Below are 20,750 nucleotides of genomic sequence, written 5' to 3' on the forward strand. Positions count from 1 at the left end.
CTAGAGGTCTTTTCCTTTTGCCCAGGAATTGGTAGTTAATATTCTGCCACCGGTGCTTCCACCTGGAGGGAGGTAAAAATGTGGTAGACAAGATGGAAGCAAAGCCCCCCTACTCCCTCCGGCTCTACGCCCACTCCGCCTAGCTCGGTCCCTTACTCCGCTCGCGGCGCTCAGGCACCGCCCCTCCCAGCTCCGTTCCGCCCTCCCGCTCCCAGGCGCCGTCACCCAAGCCCACCCAACCGCCGCCTGGCCCTTGGCTCGGGGTCCGCCCCTTCTCACAGACCCCGCCCTCCTCGGCCCACAGGCCCCGCCCCCCAGGGCGCTCCCTGCCCCTCTCCCCGCGCTCACGCGAGGCGCGGGCGCGCGCCGTAGCAGCTGGGCCATCGCGCGGAGGGCACGTCGGCCAGGCCCGTGGCCCCCGGCAGCAGCAGCAGGTTGCGCGCGGGCCAGCGCCAGGCGGCGCCCGGCGGGCGGCGGCGCTGCGGGCTCAGCCAGTAGTCGCCCAGGCTGCGACGGGCGGCGGGCGCCGGCGAGGTCGGGCCCCGGCAGCCCCAGAAACACAACTCCTGGTCCAGGCGGTGCGGGGGCGTGGCCCGGGGCCGCCTGCGGGGAGATGGGGCCGCAGTCACCCCAGGAGGGCACTACGAACTGGGAGAGGGCAGTCTGGAATCGGAAGCGGCGAGGCGGGGCCGGGGTCACTCCTGGTCAATAGAGGGACTGGGAGGAGGATTAGAGGCGCCCCATCGGGGCCTTCCCCAGGACCTGAGCGCCCCATCACCCCCAGCCCACCCCGGCTGCCAGACCAGGGTCCTGGGTAACTGCTGGCGTCCTCCCTCAAACCGCCTCACCGGGACAGAAGAAAATTCACCACGAAGTGGGCAGTCTCGGTGAATAGCATGGTGTCCAGGCCGCCTGGCCCGGCTTCGGCCTCTTTAATACCTGCCCAGGCGTGGAGGGGGAGGCCTGAAAGTTCATAGTCCCCCTGGGGCCGGCTGTTTTTAGTTGGAGGCCTCAGCTGGCCGAGGGAGGTGGGGGCAGCGCCAGACCCTCTGACCGGCTCTACTCTGTCGTCTGACTGATTTCACCAGCCGCTTCAGTGGGTGGGAGCTGGTCACCGGATCTTAATGATCCCTTGAGACATTTCCCCCCAGGACCTAGGACAGAAGGGCAAAGACAGGCAGAATCAGCAAGAGGGGTCTGAGGGCTGGAAGGTCAGCTGCCAGTTGAATAAACTCTTCCCTTTTCCACCCAGGGGCTGCCAGCCTACACTCACACTCCCTGATGGTGTTCTCAAAAGGCCAGTCTGCTCCCAGGCTTACAAGCCCCCAAGGCTGTTTAAGAGCCTTTTTTCCCTTGCTTCAGGGCAGTAAATGTGAGAGGCAGAAGGCTTCTCAGCCAGGTCTAGTTCAAGAATTCTTATCTGGAGGCCAGGAGTGAGTTTCTGGAAGCTCCAGGATCCCCTTAATTCTGCAAAGTTCCAAATACAAATATATTTCTGGAAAGAATCTAGATAGGGTCCCTGACACCTACCTTCCCTCCTCCCAAGAAAGTCATTGATCTGGTCTAACCCACTCTTTGCAGAAAGGGAAGCAGGTTCAGAGAAGGGCAGAGAAAAGCCAAAACTAAACCCCAGGCTTCCTATTACTCTGCCTGCCCCCCACAAAGGATGAGATGACTTTTCTGTGCCCTTGGTCTGCTCAGAGCATGGGGTTCAGGGCTCACGGCTCAGAGCCCAGGCTGGACCCTGCTCCTTGACCCCTTGGGATCCCGAGGAACGTGCTGGCCCAGCTCCTTTTCCCACACTGCCAGTTTGGGCTATTTCCCCCCTAGTGACTCATACCAGCTTCTGGGGAGAGTGGGCAGCTGTTCCAAGCCCCCAGAGTCCAGTACAGGCCCTGACTTGCCCCCTAGTTGTGGAGCCATATTTGGGGATTTAATCTCCTCTTTTTCCTCCTTGGGCAACCTCCCTCCTCTCATTCCTTCCCCTTTTCCCTGTCTCCAACCTCTCTCTTTCTGACAGCTCCTTCCCAGCAGCAAACAGGCTCTAGTCTTTCCTATCTCTGAAAAAGAAGAAAGCCCTTCTTCAACCCTATGTCCTCCAGCTACCCTTCACAGCCAACATTCTTAAAAGAGTTGTGTACACACACTGTTTCTGCTTCCTCACTCAACCCCCTGCAATCAGCCTTCCTCCCCCACCATTCCACAGGAACAGCTCATCAAGGTCACCACTGACCTCCTTGTTGCTAAATCTAAGAGATGCTCTCAAGGCTTTATCTGACTTGACCCCTTAGCAGTGGTGACTTCGGCACAAATACTCCCTCCTTTTTGCAGTACTTTGCATCTTTGTTTTTCTAGGTACTGTGCACTCTTGATTTTCTTGCTATCTTACTGATTGCTGCCACATGATGAAGTTCTCATCCTTTGCTCACTGTCTAAAATGGGTATTTTGGGCCCTCTGCAGGCTGTCCCAAGGGAATCTCATCAGTTTCTACGTCTTTGGTGTCCATCTGTGTCAGAGACTCACTTATCCCTTTCAGCACTGACCTCTCTTCCCTTCTCCACACCTGTCCCTTACACCCCAGCCCTGGATATCCCACCTCACAGGAAACACGCCCCACACCTGCCCTTTCTTTCATGTTCCCCAGCTTGGCTGTTTTCTCAGTAGCCTGAATTAGAAATCTGGGCTTGATTCTAGACTCTTCCCTTTCTCTCCCTTTTCATATTCAAGCAGTTACAAAATCCTGTCACCTATGGCAGTGGTCCCCAACCTTTTTTGGGGCACGGACCGGTTTAATGTCAGAAAATATTTTCATGGATCGGCCTTTAGGGTGGGACGGATAAATGCACAAAATAAAATTATGCAATTGGCGTAAAACTGTGGTATTTTTGTATTTTTCTGAAGCTGGAAATGGGGAGAGACAGTCAGACAGACTCCCGCATGCACCCGACCGGGATCCACCCGGCATGCCCACCAGGGGGCGACGCTCTGCCCACCAGGAGGCGATGCTCTGCCCCTCCGGGGCGTTGCTCTGTTGCGACCAGAGCCACTCTAGCGCCTGGGGCAGAGGCCAAGGAGCCATCCCCAGCGCCCGGGCCATCTTTGCTCCAATGGAGCCTTGGCTGCGGGAGGGGAAGAGAGAGACAGAGAGGAAGGAGAGGGGGAGGGGTGGAGAAGCAGATGGGCGCTTCTCCTGTGTGCCCTGGCTGGGAATCGAACCTGGGACCTCTGCACGCCAGGCCGACGCTCTACCACTGAGCCAACCAGCCAGGGCAGTATTTTTAAATATAATTGTCGAACTTACTAGACAAGCGTCAAGAGTGAGTCTTAGACAGATGTAACAGAGGGAATCTGGTCATTTAAAAAAAATAAAACATCATTCAGACTTAAATATAAATAAAACGGAAATAATGTAAGTTATTTATTCTTTCTCTGCGGACCGGTACCAAATGGCCCATGGACCGGTACCGGTTCGCGGCCCAGGGGTTGGGGACCACTGCTCTATGGGACACATATAAACCCCCTTGCTTCTCTCCATTTCCACTGCTAACACCTGGCCCAAGTCCCCATCACCATTCACCAGGGAGGCAGCCGCGCCTCCTGAATAGTCTCCCTGCTGCCCCCTCAACATCTTAGGCGGTCTGTTCTCACAGCACAACCAGGGTTGTCTTTCCAAAATGAGTATAGCCCTCTGCACAGTGTCTTCAGCAAAAAGGTCGCCCGTGGCACACGCCAACCCCAGTGTTGGGACATTTCCCACCCCCTGGTCTTTGCTTGGGGAAGTACTTCTCATCTCAGTTTCGGTGTCAGTTCCTGAGGGAAGCCATTCTGGACCTCCCCACTGGCTCTGCTTTTCCTTCTCCTCTCAGCACTGTGGCCTCTCCTCTGTGGACTTCTCAAGCCTCCGGATCTCAGGATGAATATGATACAGCCCCCTGCCCTCAGTGAATCCATATCACAATGGGGTAGACAGCCATTCGACCGGGGTCGAGGAAGATAGGTAAGTACACGATGGGACAAGTAGGTGCTATGGGAGGACACAAACAGGTGGTCAGAGGAGCCTTCCTTGAGAAGTGACACTTGGAGATCTGGAGGGTCAGTGAGATTGGGAGGGAAGCTATTCCAGGCAGAAGACCAATGTGCTTAAAGATGGGAAATTTTTGTAAATATTTTATTCCTTATTGATTTTAGAGAGCGAGGGAGGGAGAAAGAGGGAGCGAGATCATAGTTGCTTCACTTTTAGTTGTTCACTGATTGCTTCTCGTATGTGCTTTGATTGGGCAAGCTGGGGTTTCGAACCGGTGACCTCAGCATTCCAGGCTGACTCTCTGTCCACTGTATCACCACAGGTCAGGCAAGGTGGGAAGGATATTTTGTGAAGAGTTGAGGGGTATCCAGTGTGGCTGGACAAGTGATGTAAAGAAGCCATTGATGAGATTTAAATAGGAGAATGACAGACGGGATTTATGGGCTTTATAAAACAAGTCTGGACTGGAGGAATCAAGTGAGGAAGGAATCAGCAAGACTGGTTAGGATTGAAAGACAAGATGGCGCTGGAGTAGGTGGACGTACCAACATCCACCTCCCCGAACCAAAGTGGATTACAAACTAATTTTAAGAACTATCATCTGGAAAAAGCAACTTTGGACTAAACTAAGAGGACTCTTCAACCAAGGAACACTGAAGAAGCCATACCGAGTCTGGAAGAAGTGCAGAAAGTAATAGGATCAAAAGTAGCTGCCCCAAAATACATATCTGTTGACAGAAAAATGTTAATATTCTTTAACCCAATAATTATCACTTTGAGAATTTACTCTAAGAGCCTATCTGAAAAAAAAAGAAAAACTCTCAGCAATGAATATATTAATTTAACTATCACTTGAAAATAATAAATAGAAACATGAAGATAAAACTCTATAGAAGTCAAGTGGAGTCCATATACTCAAAAGGATGATACATAGCAATTGAAAATAATGATTATAGAAACTGTGGAATGCACAAGTGTTTATATAAATGTTAAATGAATAAATACAATTCAGCACAATGCTTTAACAAGAAAAGAAAAAAAAAGACTGGTTAGGAGGCTGCTGGAATAATCCAGATGAGTACCAATGGGGCCTGATTCAGGGGGTTGGATCTGGACTGGAGGTTGGGGAAGAGAGAGGGAATGACATGATTCTGATGCCCTTACCCTGAGAGTGGGTGGACAGAGGCCCTGGGAGCTGGGACACCCACATCCCTGGGGTGTCCAACTCACTGATCTAGTGGGGGTTGGGTTTCCTGATGCCTTCCCAGAGGCCCTCAGCCATCCTTTTTCCTAGAGGAGCAGATGGAGAGAGGTAGAAGGCTGCTAAGAAGACCCAGGACAAGACCCAGGGGAGGAGAAAAGGGAAGTTGGGTCAGAGTCTGGATGTGATGGGGTTTCAGGGAAAGTGATACCTGGGGTTTTCTCAGTCTGAAAATTCCACTGTCTCTGGCTCCACCCAAATTGACCCCCAAATTCTGAGATGCTCAATCTCTGGGGCTCAGTACTTAGAAGTCTTGGGAGCCGTCTTGTGGCTGTGGGTCTATATCTGAAAGATCACCATTCCCTGACAGGTCCGCAGAACTCTCAACAGTCCCTAATGTCAGTGCGTACTTCCCACGAGTTGGCCCCATGCCCACTGCCTGCATGATCGCCCAAGATCAGGATCCTCGTATTAACCCCAGAGGCCCACCGCTTATGTACCCGCATGGTACCTAGGAGACTTCCAGGGGTTAAGAAACTTCTCAAAATCACACAGCTAAAACAAGGCAGGAGGAGGACTGGAACCACGGTTTGACTGACATCAGAGTCTGTGCTTTTAACTCCTCATCTATATTAAGCCTGTTCACCTCTGGTTGATTGGCTCAGTAAAGGGAGAAGGCTTTGTGAGGAGCTTGCTCATGGTTAGGGTGGCTGCCCCCCCCCCCCCATATCAAACGGTGGGAAAGGGTAGCGCTGACGTCAGTTGTTGCCATGGCAGTAGAGCAACCCTTTCACTCCCATCTCCATGGTAACCTGGGGGGCCCATCTGTACTTCACCCCGTCCTTCTAAAAGGGGGTCCCTTAGGGAGGGGCTGGCTAGTAAGGTATCTGAGAGAGAAGTCAGGGAAGGCAGTGATTCAAGCTCCCCTTTTCCCTGGGCCCCTCCACATTCCTCAGGCTCACACAATAAGGCTGGGATCTGAGGGTCCTGCTTTGGAATCTGGGGACAGCTCTACCCTCTAAGGTGAGGGAAGAAACTCTACTTTTACCAGCTGGGGATTCCCCTGGAAATGCCCCCTACAATTTCCTAGGTTCCTAAGCAGAACTGCTGGAAAGTTGGCAGAGGGAGGCAAGAGGGATTCCCCAACCCCCTCCCAGGCTAGGCATCACCCAGTCCCTGGGGACGTGGCTGGCCGGCTCTCTGCTGCCCCTTGAAGCCAAATGTAGGAGCAGCAGCAGCAGCTTCTCTTAGCCATCAAGTGCTGGCTGTGCCATACATAGATCCCCGCCTGGTGCTGTACTTGACTGAAAGCTTCCACTGTTAATCCCATTTTACAGATTTGGAAATGGAGACTCAGATTGGCTAAATAGCTAGTCCAAGTTTGCACCCCTTATAAATGGCAGTCAGGATTCAAACCCAGGACTAGAATTTAGACCAGTGACTTTTCCAGCAGGAAAAAAGAAGAAGCAACAAGAACTGGATGGAAAAGGAGATGAGAAATAGGAGAGAGACATGATCCAGATTGGAGCCTGTCATGCTCCCTGTCACCTACAGAACAAAGTTCAAACAATGCCTCAGTCCAGCTTCTCTTCTGTGAACCTATCCCCGGCTCCCCTGAATTCTGAGCTCTGCAAGGGCACATGATCAGATTCAGGCCTGGGCTCTCGGCACCTAGTGTAGCCCAAGTAGATATTGGCAACAGTAGATTGAACTGAATTCCTTGAACTTGCCCTCCACTCTTCTGCCTTTAGCCTTTGTCAGCAGCATTCTTGCCACCTTTCCCTTACTCATGGACATTCTAGACCTAACCAGCCCCAGGGTCTGGCTCATTGGCAAGGTGTCTGTCTGGAATCTTTGCATTCCTCACTATCCAAGCACATAGAAGGAGGCAATAAACCTTTTCTAAAGGAAAGGAGGGTTAAAAAGATGGGACAGGCCCTGGCCGGTTGGCTCAGCGGTAGAGCGTCGGCCTGGCGTGCGGGGGACCCGGGTTCGATTCCTGGTCAGGGCACATAAGGAGAAGCGCCCATTTGCTTCTCCACCCCCACCCCCCTCCTTCCTCTCTGTCTCTCTCTTCCCCTCCCGCAGCCAAGGCTCCATTGGAGCAAAGATGGCCCGGGCGCTGGGGATGGCTCCTTGGCCTCTGCCCCAGGCGCTAGAGTGGCTCTGGTCGTGGCAGAGCGACCCCCCGGAGGGGCAGAGCATCGCCCCCTGGTGGGCAGAGCATCGCCCCTGGTGGGCATCCCGGGTGGATCCCGGTCGGGTGCATGCGGGAGTCTGTCTGACTGTCTCTCCCCGTTTCCAGCTTCAGAAAAATACAAAAAAAAAAAAAAAAAGATGGGACAAAGTAAGAGAGATGAGAAAAAGGAAGAATGGGAAGGATTCAGCATTTTGGGGCTGGCAAGATCCAGAGAGATCAGCTGGTCCTTTTTTTTTTAACCAGTGAGGAAAGGAGCCCCCCAGGTAAGGGACTTTCCTGAGTGAGGCCTTCCAGTAGGTCTTTGCTAGGCCTGTGGGTTCTATGAGGGCCAAGGCCCATTTCTGTCAAGTTCACCACTGAATCCCCAGTGCCCTGCCACAGGCCTGTTGGGCCTGTATTTTCTGTGACATGGACAAAGCCTGAGCTAGAACCCAGAGGCCTGACACTTGGTCACACTGTCCGAGGCTCCTCATTGCCGTGGAACGGTCATTGCCCCTGCTCCTGCCACTCTCTCCCCTTCTTCTCTCAGGCACACCCAATCCTCCAACTTTGCATGAGCTGTCTCTGCTCCTGGGTATTTTATTTTTTCTCCATCTTTACCCATCATTTTCTTTTTTTATTAGAGAGAGACAGACAGGAAGGAAGAGAGATGAGAAGCATCGACTCATAGTTGTATCACTTCAGTTGTTCATTGATTGGTTCTCATACATTCTTTGACTGGGTGCTTCAGCCAAGCCAGTGAGTGAACTGTTGCTCAAGCCAGTGGCCTCGGACTTCAAGCCAGCAACATTTGGATTCAAGCCAGTGAGTCTGCACTCAAGCTGGTGAGCCTGCACTCAAGCTGGTGAGCCTGCACTCAAGCTGGCAATCTTGGGGTTTCAAAGCTGGGACCTCAGCATCCCAAGTCAATGCTCTATCCACTGCACCACCACTGGTCAGGCTTTACCTATTCATTTCTGGTGATGCTTTCAATAACTTGACTGTGCTTACACCTCAAGGGAAAGCTTACTTATGCCCCAGCCTGGTTAATTATAGTCTCCCATCTCCTTGACAATGGTAATTGGCCCAAGGAGTGTACTTGTGATTTGCACTTGATCTTAGCCAAAAGGTCGAGAAGCAATAATACATGTGATTTAAGAAGGGTCAATTGCTGCCCTTCCATGGGTAAGTATATGGAAACGAGGAGGAAGCATGTCTCCCTTCTTGGGATTTCTAAGCTGCTTGCAGCCATGTTGCCTGCCCTGGAGATAATCATGGATGAGAGAAGAACAATGGGGCAGTCCTAGTGGGATTGAACCTTGGTTCCAGCCTGATACTCTGGTTTCACTTCTTCCTTATATTCTTCCCAGCCACTAGAAATAGTCAATTCCTTTTATTTGTCTTTTTGCTTAAGCTAACTTCAGTTGCTTTCAGTGGTGAGACCCTATCAATACAGAGCCCGATAATTTTTTCTACAATGACAATGGCCTCCTAAGGAAGGTGAATACTGTTTACAGGGAATGAGGTCCTTGTTCTACAGAGCAGCAACATGGGTTTTTAGGTAGAGTAGAGCCTCCATTAAGTTTGGTGGAAATGGAACAGCTGGATTATTCCATTTAATAGAAGAATTAAGAATCCCTGAGGGGTTCTCCAAAGGGAAGGGTGGAGGAGAAGCCAGCACTAGGTCCTGAAGCTAGGGATTATTCGGGTGAATGGGAAAGATAGGTGTGGAGGGGCTTTCAAGAGCCAGGATGTTTTAAAGGACCAGGGGCTGAATGGTCATCTAAAGTCCTCACTTCAAGTAGACCTTTTGGCAAACATTCTCTCCTTCAATTAGCCTCCTACCTTTGACACTGCCTAGGAGAGTGTTTCCTGTGGAAGTCAAGAAGTCACCTTTCAGGTGACTCATGGGATTCTGAAGTGCTCTAGAGACAGTTTGACCTTCTATTCTATGTAGATTAGGGGAGTGAAATAGAGTCAATTGTATTTAGATCTCAGGGGAAGGAGACTGTACCTGATCTTTGGCTCACATATATTCTTTCCAATATTAAAATAATACAGGTTCATTAAAGCAAAATTGGAAAGTGGAAAATACTTGTTCAGCTTAAATTTTATACTTGCAGACAATTTTGTGTTACAGGCCCCTCCTATGGATGGCTTTTAGGGCATTAAGTCTGAGGACACAAGAGGGGGTTAGCATTGCCTTGCAGTTGGGGGATCTGGGGCAAGGCTCTCAAGGCTCAGTTCCCTCACCTGTAATATAGGAATAGGAAATCAAAAGGTTTTTTGTTTGTTTGTTTTGGAAATCAAAAGTTTTTTAAATGACTTTTTCCAAATTTTTCCTGGTATCATCGGTTCTAGGAGAAACCAAGGGTCAAAATGGACCAGTCAGCGCTTAAACTCTTCCAACAAAACCAGAGGTGCCCAGGGTCACAAAATAGCAGGTAGCAAAACTTAATTCCATCTTGGGAGATTTAAATGAGCCTGGTGTGGGTGGTCATTCTGCTTGTTCTAAGTTTTCTGCCATCCCCTCCCATCCCGAGCTTCTCTGTAGGCCCCGGAGTCCAGCGCAGTAATGTGATTTTCACTGGAGACTAAGGAGAGGGATGGGGGAGAGAGACGGCTAAGGGGAATGGAAAGGCTACAGGAGAAGGGGCCATGGCTGGCAAGAAATGGGGGAGGGGTGGGCACCGGGTCAGAAAAAAGTGGATACAGAAGGAGAAGCCCCTGGGGCTGGGAAGGTCCAAGGTGGAGGCCGCGTTAGAAAAGGTTCTATGGGATGGGGTGGAGCAGTCCACGGGCTGGATCCGACGGGACAGACAGACACGGCCAGCCCGGAGTGGAAAGAACAGTTTATGGTGTGCTTTATTAAAATGTGCATCATTCTTTTATTTTTAAACGTGCATCATTGTCTCGTGCTCGGCGCGCGCGACGTGCTCAGGTGCACTCAGGTGGCGCGGGCTCGGGGGCTCCCACCCATAGCCAGGTAGACGTCGATGGGCACGTGCAGCAGCGTCAGGCAGTGGCAGCCCGGGCAGCGTCGGAGCGGCCTGGGGAAAACAGTGCGACAGGGGGCGCTGTTGGGAACTCATCCGCGGAGAGCACTTGGGGTATCCGAGGTTCGGGCGTGGGTGTGGGGCCCTTGCCTGGGGCGGGTCCCGGACATAGCCTCAGAAAATGGGGACGGCCTGGGAGCGCAGGAGGGCGGCGGGAGGGCGTCGGCTCACCTGACTGGGTTGTGCTCCGTAGCTACCGGCTCCGTACTGTCCTGGGCCTCGGGGGCGGCGGCAAGGCCACGGGAGTCACCGGCTTCAATGGGGAATCTCCGACCCTGAGGGGGCTCCTGGGCACTCATATCCAGGTCCCGGGTCTCTCTGCGTGGGGAGGGGCAGTCAGGCCAATCCCGCACCGCCGGGCGCTCGCTTCCCGCGCCCGCCCGCTGGGCCGCTGCTCACCTGCTGAAGGCCGAGGCCGGTCCCAGGCTGGAAGCAGCTGCCGGAGACCTGGCCGCGGGAGGACGCTCCGGTCCAGGCGGAGCCGGGCAGGTGTCTGCGGCGCGTGCGGGCCCGGGCGTCGAGGGGGAGGGCTGCATTGTGACCCGGGCCTCGGCGTGCTGACCTCACAGAACCCGTTCCTCCCGCCTAGGAACCCTCCCGCCGCCCGACACTTAGTGCGGCAGTGCGCAGGGAGCCGGAGGGCTCCCGCCATGGCGACTTCAGACTGGGCGGCGCTGACCCCCAGCAGCTCAATGGGGGCACAGGTGGCGACAACCACCAGGCGTGAGGCAGCGTCCACGAAAAGGAGCCTGGCATCCTGGACACCCCGGAGCGCTCCTCCACACCAGGCTGGGCTGCAACTCACTGTCTGGCTTGGGAGTGGGGGCGCGGTGATGACTTAACCCGTGCTGGGTTTGGTGGTAGTGCTGGTGAGGGCAGGTAGGGGTACTACCCATTTTGGCCAAGGGTCACACAACATTTACATCATAATTGGGCTGGAGTTTTAAAATGTCTGGTCCTCTCCCTCCCCACCACTTGCGGCTGCTGTGTCCAGACGGAGAATGCTCTAGCGCTGAGGGCTATTGTGGATGAAGTCCTTGGGGGGAAAAGGACCCGGCCACGGGGGATGGTGGAGCAGAGCTGCCTCACAGAGGCAGCATGAGCTGGGAGGGTGATAGGAAGGAGGCGCCGGGCAGCATGGAGGACTTTCTGCTCTCCAATGGGTATCAGTTGGGCAAGACCATTGGGGAAGGGACTTACTCAAAAGTCAAAGAAGCATTTTCCAAAAAACACCAAAGAAAGGTGGCAATTAAAATTATAGACAAGATGGGAGGGCCAGAAGGTGAGCTGTGGCCCCTCTAGAGGAAGGGAGGGCTGGCTGAGGTGGGTGAGGGCTTCTTCCAGTCAGAATCATTCCTTCTCCCCTTTAGTCTGAAACCAAGGAAAGCAAGATAGTGGTTCTGTTGCAGTTCTGGAGGTCACTGGGGAACAGAGGGATGCTGGGAGTCCAGGAATATCACACCTTCCAAAACCTAAGATTAAAGTGGCAGGAGGTAAAGGGTGGTTAGGGGCAGAACCCAAGCTCATCTACAGAAACAAGATGGGCAGAAAGGCCATGACTAGGGCTACCAGAGGGTAGGAGCTGGTGTGCAGGCAGGTAGGGATAGGAAAAAAACTGGGCTCATGGCAAGAACTGTGGGTCAGGAGGCAGGGGTGAGAGCTGGTTCTCCACACTGTTGGCACATCAGGCTTCGTAACTGATTCAATGGCTTTTCTAAAGGCCCCCCAAGAACTTGAATATCCGGGGTCTCATAGGCTGCTCACAACAGTCCCTGAGGTTGACAGGGTATAGTTCCTTTGAATAACGTATTAATTACACAACTAAGGTGAATATTCTTTGCACTGCCCAAGCATCTAGACATTTAAGACCTTTAAAAGGAACTTGACATTGTAATTAGAAGGCACCAGACCCAGACATGGAGAGCAGGTGGGTGGGCAGGCAGATGGTGGGAGGCAGGAGACAGGAGGGAGCAGTTGGGCCCTTTTAGACTGGATACCCCATCTCTTTTTCCCCTTGTTTCCTCAGAATTTATCCAGAGATTCCTGCCTCGGGAGCTCCAGATTGTCCGTACGCTGGACCACAAGAACATCATCCAGGTGTATGAGATGCTGGAGTCTGCCGATGGTAAAATCTACCTGGTAATGGAGCTGGCTGAGGGAGGGGATGTCTTTGACTGCGTGCTAAATGGGGGGCCACTGCCCGAGAGTCAGGCGAAGGCCCTCTTCCGTCAGATGGTTGAGGCCATCCACTACTGCCACGGCTGTGGCGTGGCCCACCGGGATCTCAAGTGTGAGAACGCCTTGTTGCAGGGCTTCAACCTGAAGCTGACCGACTTTGGCTTCGCCAAGGTGTTGCCCAAGTCACACCGAGAGCTGAGCCAGACCTTCTGCGGCAGCACAGCCTACGCCGCCCCTGAGGTGCTGCGGGGTATTCCTCACGATAGTAAGAAGGGTGATGTCTGGAGCATGGGCGTCGTCCTCTATGTCATGCTCTGTGCCAGCCTACCTTTTGATGACACAGACATTCCCAAGATGCTGTGGCAGCAGCAAAGGGGGGTGTCCTTCCCCACTCATCTGGGCATCTCGGCTGAATGCCAGGACTTGCTCAAGCAGCTCCTGGAACCAGACATGATCCTCCGGCCTTCAATCGAAGAAGTTAGTTGGCATCCATGGCTAGCAAGCACTTCATAAAAGCAATGGCAAGTCCTCCCCAATAAAGCAGGGGGAGAAAGCAAACCCAAAACCCACTTCTAAAATGGTGATATATATTTTATACTTTAAGTTTACTTATCCTAAAACTTACCTACACCCTCCCCAGACTTCCTTCTCTTTCCCTTTAAAGATCTTCATGGAACCAGAGGGCCTCATTCAGACTTCCCTTTTATTACAGCTGACAAATGATTTTCACACGGGTTTTTAACTAAAGTTAATTAAATTAGACCCCAGAAACATACACATACAGGGGGAGGAGAGAACAATGAGCAAGAGTAACTGGAGCCACTGTTGTTGCAATTTCCTTTCCAAATAAAAGCAGAAGCCTTGGCCTCTTGACTCCTTGTCTTGGTGAAAGGCTGTTGGGGGGCCTGACCCTTCCTCATCCCAAAGGCCAAGCTGAGTCTGAGATTAGGACAAGGGACTTCTTCAGGACCCAGGCCACCCTCTTAAGCCCCCCCCCTCCAGGATCCAAGCAAGAAGTCACTCTGCACCTTGTGTGTGCCTTGCCCTGGGGGACAAGAAGAGACCCCCAGACACCTTCCAGCTTCTGTTGAATCTCTTTAATGCTGTTAAAGGCAAGTCTGGAAAAGGTTCAGGACAAAGTTTCTTTTTTCTTTCTTTTTTAATTACAAAACTAACAGCAGTTAGAATCTTTTTTTTTTTTTTTTCTTTTCCCAGCTACAAAATACTCTGGGGAGATGCATTATAATTTAAAATATATAATATTGCACAAACAACCAAAAGATTAAACTAAAGAAATAATTACAAAGAGAAAAACCCCATCCCATCACAAACACTCCACATTCTCTGTCCCACCCCCTCACTGAAGGTTTGCAGTGGAAGTGACCACCACTCTCTTGGCATCCCTGCCACGATCCCATTAAATCAATAAACACACCAGACTATGTACAAGAATCACGGGAGCAGCATCGTGAAGCACCAGGGTCCCCAGGGATTCCTGCAGTCCCTCATGCCCCCAAGAGAGGTGCAGCTGTACCAACGTGGAGGATAAGAGCCACAAGCACTGGTCTGCCTTCAGGAAGAGCTTTTTCAGAAGCCTGACGCAAGTCTGAAGAATTCACCCCAGCATATCCCTTTAATGAGCAGAAGGGCTGAGGCAGCGAAACTGGACTTACCAGGGCTAAGTACTTAGCTTTGATCACTGCTCTGTACTGCTGGGAGCTGGCTCGTGTCCTATGGTCCAGGTGAATAGAGGTGGGTAGCTGGCTGGGTTAGGTATCCCGCCAGGCAACGCACAGAGGGGCCTGAAGTGGCCCCTCCCTTCTTGGGGAGGGGAAGACAAGCAAGAGCAGAGTCTTGCAGGTGGCACAGCTGGGCTAAGGACTTGGGTGCATCTGACATGAAGAAGCCCTGGGAAAGGCGTTGGGGACATACCAGCCTGGACTGGATGAAAGGAGGTGGGAACTCAAGATTTGGTCTCTAGATTCTGAACCACAGGGAACCTTTCCAGGAATGGAAAATGCCTGGGAAGGGGAGATTCCCAAGAGAGGCTAATTTCCCAAAGTCAAATGTAGCTGACCCAATGGATAGGAACCAAAATGTGTTTGCCATCCCTGTCTAGCCCATGGCAGGTAGCATGGTCTTCCTTATCTGCTTATGGGTGGACCGTGTGTTGACTTGGCTTCTTCCAAGAGACTGGTGATTTAGCTTCTGTCCACACAGGCAGAAGGGATGGAGCTATCCCTCCCAGCAGTAGTCCCCAGGAACAGTGGGTATTTAGCAGAGAAATGTAGGCTCTTCTGGTGAGGGGGTAGGTTTCCTCCCCCTTAGGTCATCCTATGATTGGCACAAGTCAGAGTTCTTGGTTTGGATTTTGTGCGCCCCTTCCCAGATGTAAGCAGAGGCCCACAGGGCCAGTAAGGAGCAATCCAGAATCTGTGCCTAGAGCTCTGGTTGACAGGCCGTCTGGGGGACATTCTTGGTCAGTGTCTTCCAGAGCTGGGCTCAGACGATCGAGGGAAACGGGAGGTGCTGCGGGAGGAGAGCTGCTCGCCCTGGCCCCCCTCATTCCCAGTCCTCCCACTCGACATCTTCCAGCTGCAGATGGGAGGGGACAACGCAGAGTACAAACACAAATTTACTCCTTTAGGTCAAGCCCAGACCCAAGCTCCCCTTGATGCCTCTATTTTCAGATAGCCCTCCCACAAACTCCCCCACTACCCTGGGCCATACACTGCCCATGAGAGCAAACCACTTGTCTTCAGGAACGGGTCTGTGGCCCTAAGGTTGCTCTCACCATTCCAAACCCAAAGGAAATGCTCCCACCAACCAACACTGGACTCTACAAGGGGAACGCCCTGCCCACAAGAACCAAGTCAGTCTATTCCTTAAGGAAAACTTGTCTCCTGCTATACAGATAAGAAGATGGCTCAGAGAGGCAGAGAACCTGAACCTGGCCCTGGACTAGAGGAACTCTCACACTCTTCACTAGGAGCTCCGGTACTCTAGTCCCCAGCTGCAGTCTGTGACAGGTTAGAGTAACTCTGCTCCGAGATACTGTAAATCAGATTTTAAAAGAGGGCTGCAAAGACACAAGAGCCATGAAGCCCCCGTGGCATGACAGGGCACCACGGGCCTACTCTCCCTGGGCTATAGTGAGGTCACAGGTACAAAGTGCTCTCGCATTGGTGTCTACCTCCTCTCAGGCTTCGGTTTCCCCACATGAAAACTGAGGCCCTTCCTGTACCTCAGCTGCTCCCTCTTTTTAAAAAAATTTTTTTTTCTTTTATTAATTTTTTAGAGAGGAGAGAGAGAGAGAGCAGGAAGCATCAACTCCCACATGTGCCCCAACCAGGCAAGCCCAGGGTTTTGAACCCGCAACCTCAGCGTTCCAGGTCGATGCTTTATCCACTGCGCCACCACAGGTCAGGCAGCTGCTCCCTCTTAACAGGTTCATGAGCCACATGGAGGAAGGAATCAAGCGGTTCTTGTGTGACAGTGGAAGTAGCACTGACTTGAATCATATGTCTGGGCTGGAACCTCAGTCCTGTTGCTTATCAGTCATAAGAGTTTTTTTTTTCCCAGCCTCTCATTCAAAACGATCCCCTCTTAATTTTGAGAGGTAGTGAAGGATGGGTAATAGGCCTCTGAGCTCATAACTGGCCTGGGTCTTGTGGTGGTTTCAGTAATACCTGCTAGTGCTCCCATGTGCCCAGGCACCGAGCCTAATGTGTCTATGTGCATCGTCTATTACAACTTATAAGCTTATAATGCTCGATTTCATGTTTTAGATGAGAAAATAGACACTCAAGTGATTAGCCCTAGATCACATTGTCTTTTGTTTCCAAAGCTAGAAATCTGCTCAGGTCCCACACTGGGAGCCCATGAGTCAGAAGATCTGGAGCAGGGTTTGGCATCTGTGTTTTTTAATAGTTCCTTGGTGATTCTGACACAGAGCTAATGTCAGGAACTCTCCCACTCATCCATCCTGGAACAGAGGGTAAGCAGAGCCTGCAGATGACCACTGCTCAGGGCCCAGCTTTCTTTCCTGCAGCCTGCACCTCAGAGAGGCACAGGGATCCACCGAGGGGACAGCTGGGCTTGGCGGGGCGAGGCCTCAGACCCTGCGGTCACTGGGCTTGCTTCCCTGTGGCCCACTCACCTCACCCGAGGCATCCACTTTGGAAAGTGCCATCTGCACTTCTTCTTCAGTCATGTCCAAGTCAAAGTCCTTCTCCCAGTCCTCGCTGATGTCCGTACTTGAGCCTGGAACCACAATCCCCAGGGTCAAAGTCAGCAAGGGGTATATGAAGAGGTTGTAGCTGGGGCTGATGACAGTAAAAAGTTACCCAAAAGAATGATCACTGTAGCGCTGCCACAGTAATGAAAACTTAGCCACCTGAGTGCCACGGATAAGGGAGTCACAGACATAAATGGTGTAATGACGCAATGGAACATCAGGTGGCTTTCTTTTTTTTAATAGTAAGGGGTAAATTAAAAAAAATTTAATTCATTGATTTTAGAAAGAGAGGAAGGGAGTGGGGAGACAGAGAGAGAGGGAAACACTGATCTGCTGTTCCACCTATCCATGCATTCACTGGCTGATTCCTGTATGTGCCCTGACTGGGGATTGAACCTGCAACCTTGGTGTATTGGGGTGACAATCCAACCAACCAAGCTACCCAGCCAGGGGCACTATGTGGCTTTTTTTATTTTTTTTTTCCTTCTTTTTTTCCCACTATGTGGCTTTTAAATGTTAGGCTATAGAACATTTATATGCATGACAAGTAGTATTAAACTCTACAATTAAATGAGGAAAAGCAAGTTACTGAATAGTGGTCCAGAGGTTCCCTGGGAGCCACAAAAGAAGAAATAAATCATGAACCTCTTTCTCTTCATTCACTCCATTTTACCTGCGCTGCTGCTACTCCTGAAACACACCGGGCACATTTCCATTTTAGGGCCTTCGCCTGGGCTGATCTCTGTACTGGAACTCCTAGATATCTACAGGCCAACTTCCTCCCTTCCTTCCTTCACACCTTTGCTCAAAAGTCACCACCTAAGTATGGCTTTCCCTAATCATTCTTTTTCTTTACAGAGACAGAGAGAGAGAGAGAGAGAGAGAGAGAGAGGGATAGACAGGGACAGACAGACAGGAACAGAGAGAGATGAGAAGCATCAATGATTAGTTTTTTGTTGCGACACCTTAGTTGTTCATTGATTGCTTTCTCATATGTGCCTTGACCATGGGCCTTCAGCAGACCGAGTAAACCCCTTGCTTGAGCCAGTGACCCTGTGTCCAAGCTGGTGAGCTTTGCTCAAACCAGATGAGCCCGCATTCAAGCTGGCGACCTCGGGGTCTCGAACCTGGGTCCTCCACATCCCAGTCCGATGCTCTATCCACTGCGCCACTGCCTGGTCAGGCCCTAATCATTCTTTTAAACTGCAACCTATCCCTCTCTGCTCTAGTTCTTTTTTTCTCATTGTTTTATTGCTTTCTAGCATATAGCATCAGATTTAATATTTACTGTCTAACAATACAGGAGCTAGGATGAGAGCACCCCAAGGGCCAGCAGGATCTTTTATTTTCTCATATACTCCAGGTGCCTAGAACACACGCTTGTATTCAGTAGATAGTCATGGACCCTTTCTCTCAACCAGGGCTTGGCAAACAATGGCCCATAGACCAAATTCACCCTATCACCTGTTTTTGGAAATAAAATTTTGGCACACAGCCATGGCCATTTGAGTACACACTGCCTATGGCTGCCTTGAGGCTACAAAAGCACAGTGGAATAGCTGGGACTGAGACTGCATTCCCCAAGAAGTCTGAAATATTTGTGATCTGGCCCTATACAGAAAAGGTTTACCCACTCCTGTTCTAGGGGCTGATAACCTGCTGAAGTTTGACAATCACTGTTCTAAATTTCATATTTGGTTATGACAGGCAATATTTTTTAAATGTACCTTGAAAGTTATTACTAGGAAAAAAACTGCCTGACCAGGCGGTGGCGCAGTGGATAGAGCATCGGACTGGGATGCGAAGGACCCAGGTTCGAGACCCCGAGGTCACCAGCTCGAGCACGGGCTCATTTGGTTTGAGCAAGGCTCACCGGCTTGAGCCCAAGGTCACTGGTGCAAGCAAGGGGTCACTCGGTCTGCTGTAAACCCCCGGTCAAGGCACATATGAGAGGGCAATCAATGAACAACCAAGATGTCACAACGAAAAAAAATGATGGTTGATGCTTCTCATCTCTCTCCATTCCTGTCTGTCTGTCCCTCTCTCTCTGACTCTGTCTCTATATATAAAAAAAAAAAAGTTCCACATCTATAAATACACACACACACACACACACACACACACACACACACGAAAGCCCGGTGGTCATACGAAATGACCACTGTTCTAGATATTATAAATTGTAATTAAAATGATTTGTGCAAAGGTGTCTGCTAATTCAAACTGAATTACCCAGGGCAGGCGGTGAGGACGCCCCTTTGCTTAGTGCCCCACGGGGTTTCCCCCTTCTACTTTGCTTAATTGCTTAAAGTAGAGTGCAATGAAGGAAACCACTGGCGGTACATTTCTTAAGAGCCTCGCTAGCTCAATAAATAAAGGTGATTTAAATAATAAAATGTTAATTCACATGTCAAAGATCTCTTTGTACACAACATTTCTTGTGTAGATCTTTCCATCATTTTTAAGCTCGCCTTGCAGAGGACCATCAATTATTTTTTATTTTTTTTTTTTTTTTTTTTACAGAGGCAGAGATAGACAGGGACAGACAGGAACGGAGAGAGATGAGAAGCATCAATCATCAGTTTCTCCTTGCGCGTTGCGACTTCTTAGTTGTTCATTGATTGCTTTCTCACATGTGCCTTGACCGCGGGCCTTCAGCAGGCTGAGCAACCCCTTGCTGGAGCCAGCGACCTTGGGTCTAAGCTTGTGAGCTCTTTGCTCAAGCCAGATGAGCCCGCACTCAAGCTGGCGACCTCGGGGTCTCGAACCTGGGTCCTTCCGCATCCCAGTCCGACGCTCTATCCACTGCACCACCACCTGGTCAGACCAATTATTTTTAATTTTACGTCCGTTCTTTCACAAACTCTTGAACAGGCAATATAAAGTTGACCATGTCCAAATGCAGGCTCAGGTAAAAAAATGCCAACACGCTTAAGCGTTTGGCCCTGAGACTTATTGATGGTCATAGCAAAGGCAAGTTTTACAGGAAATTGTCTACGTCTCAATTGAAACGGCAACCCTGTTTGAGATGGAGCCAAATCAATTCTTGGAATGACATGTATTTCACCTTTAGAGGAGCCAGTCAAAGACTTAGCTATTATGACATTATTTTTCAACTGGAGAACCTCTAGTCTTGTACCATTGCAAAGACCCCTTCTGGTGTTAAGATTTCTTAACAGCATAATAATTGCTCCAATCTTTAACCTCAATTTGTGAGGTGGCATGCCAGAAGGCGGGACTATTTGAATGCCGTGGCAACTTCACCCCATTGGCTAGTACAGTTACGCAAGCAACCAATAAGCTATCGGCAACAAACAGACACTCAAGCCGCATATAATAAATAAATAAATAAATAAATAAATATATATATATATATATATATATATATATGTGTGTGTGTGTGTGTGTGTGTGAAAAAAAAAAGGAAAAAAACTATACGCCTGATGTGTGGTGGCGCAGTGGATAAAGTGTTGACCTGGTATGCTGAGGTCACCCATTCAAAACCCCAGGCTTGCCCAGTCAAGGCACATATGAGAAGCAATGGGTTGCTGCTTCCCAATCCTCCCCACTGCCTTCCTCTATCTCTCTCTAAAATCAATAAATAAAATCTTAATAAATAAATAAAACTACAACAAAAGTTCCTGTAAAAAATAAAAGTATATACGGCAAGAGTCCATTTTAGAAATACGCTCACGCCTGACCTGGTGGTGGCGTAGTGGATAGAGCGTTGGACTGGGATGCGGAAGGACCCAGGTTCGAGACCCCGAGGTCGCCAGCTTGAGTGTGGGCTCATCTGGTTTGAGCAAGGCTCACCAGCTTGGACCCAAGGTCTCTGGCTCAAGCAAGGGGTTGCTCGGTCTGCTGAAGGCCCGCG

General features: G+C 50.8%; 3 protein-coding genes across 4 annotated transcripts in view; 1 reads left to right on the forward strand and 2 right to left on the reverse strand.

The window, feature by feature from the left end:
• Positions 1–10,257: 10,257 nt before the first annotated feature.
• FAM229A (family with sequence similarity 229 member A) lies at positions 10,258–11,263 on the reverse strand. The gene is made up of 3 exons (XM_066372095.1): positions 10,861–11,263; positions 10,633–10,779; positions 10,258–10,455 (listed from the first exon to the last, which is right to left on the reverse strand). Exons 1-3 carry the CDS (start codon positions 10,995–10,997, stop codon positions 10,353–10,355), a joined length of 387 nt encoding a protein of 128 aa, XP_066228192.1. The 5' UTR covers positions 10,998–11,263; the 3' UTR covers positions 10,258–10,352.
• TSSK3 (testis specific serine kinase 3) lies at positions 11,262–13,227 on the forward strand. Its single transcript, XM_066372096.1, has 2 exons — positions 11,262–11,743; positions 12,488–13,227. The coding sequence occupies exons 1-2, from the start codon at positions 11,560–11,562 to the stop codon at positions 13,150–13,152; spliced, it is 849 nt and encodes a 282-aa protein (XP_066228193.1). The 5' UTR covers positions 11,262–11,559; the 3' UTR covers positions 13,153–13,227.
• A 494-nt stretch (positions 13,228–13,721) lies between these two features.
• Positions 13,722–20,750, reverse strand: part of BSDC1 (BSD domain containing 1) — a 29,281-nt gene continuing 22,252 nt past the window's right edge. For both annotated transcript variants that reach the window (XM_066375723.1, XM_066375724.1), the window contains exons 10-11: positions 16,799–16,902; positions 13,722–15,234 (exon numbers count right to left, since the gene is read on the reverse strand). In XM_066375723.1, the coding sequence (XP_066231820.1) occupies positions 15,202–15,234; positions 16,799–16,902 (137 nt within the window). In that variant the 3' untranslated portion in view covers positions 13,722–15,201. The remainder of the gene's footprint in view (positions 15,235–16,798; positions 16,903–20,750) is intronic.

Source organism: Saccopteryx leptura, chromosome 3 (genome assembly GCF_036850995.1).
Source record: "Saccopteryx leptura isolate mSacLep1 chromosome 3, mSacLep1_pri_phased_curated, whole genome shotgun sequence".
Taxonomy (NCBI): Eukaryota; Metazoa; Chordata; class Mammalia; order Chiroptera; family Emballonuridae; genus Saccopteryx; species Saccopteryx leptura.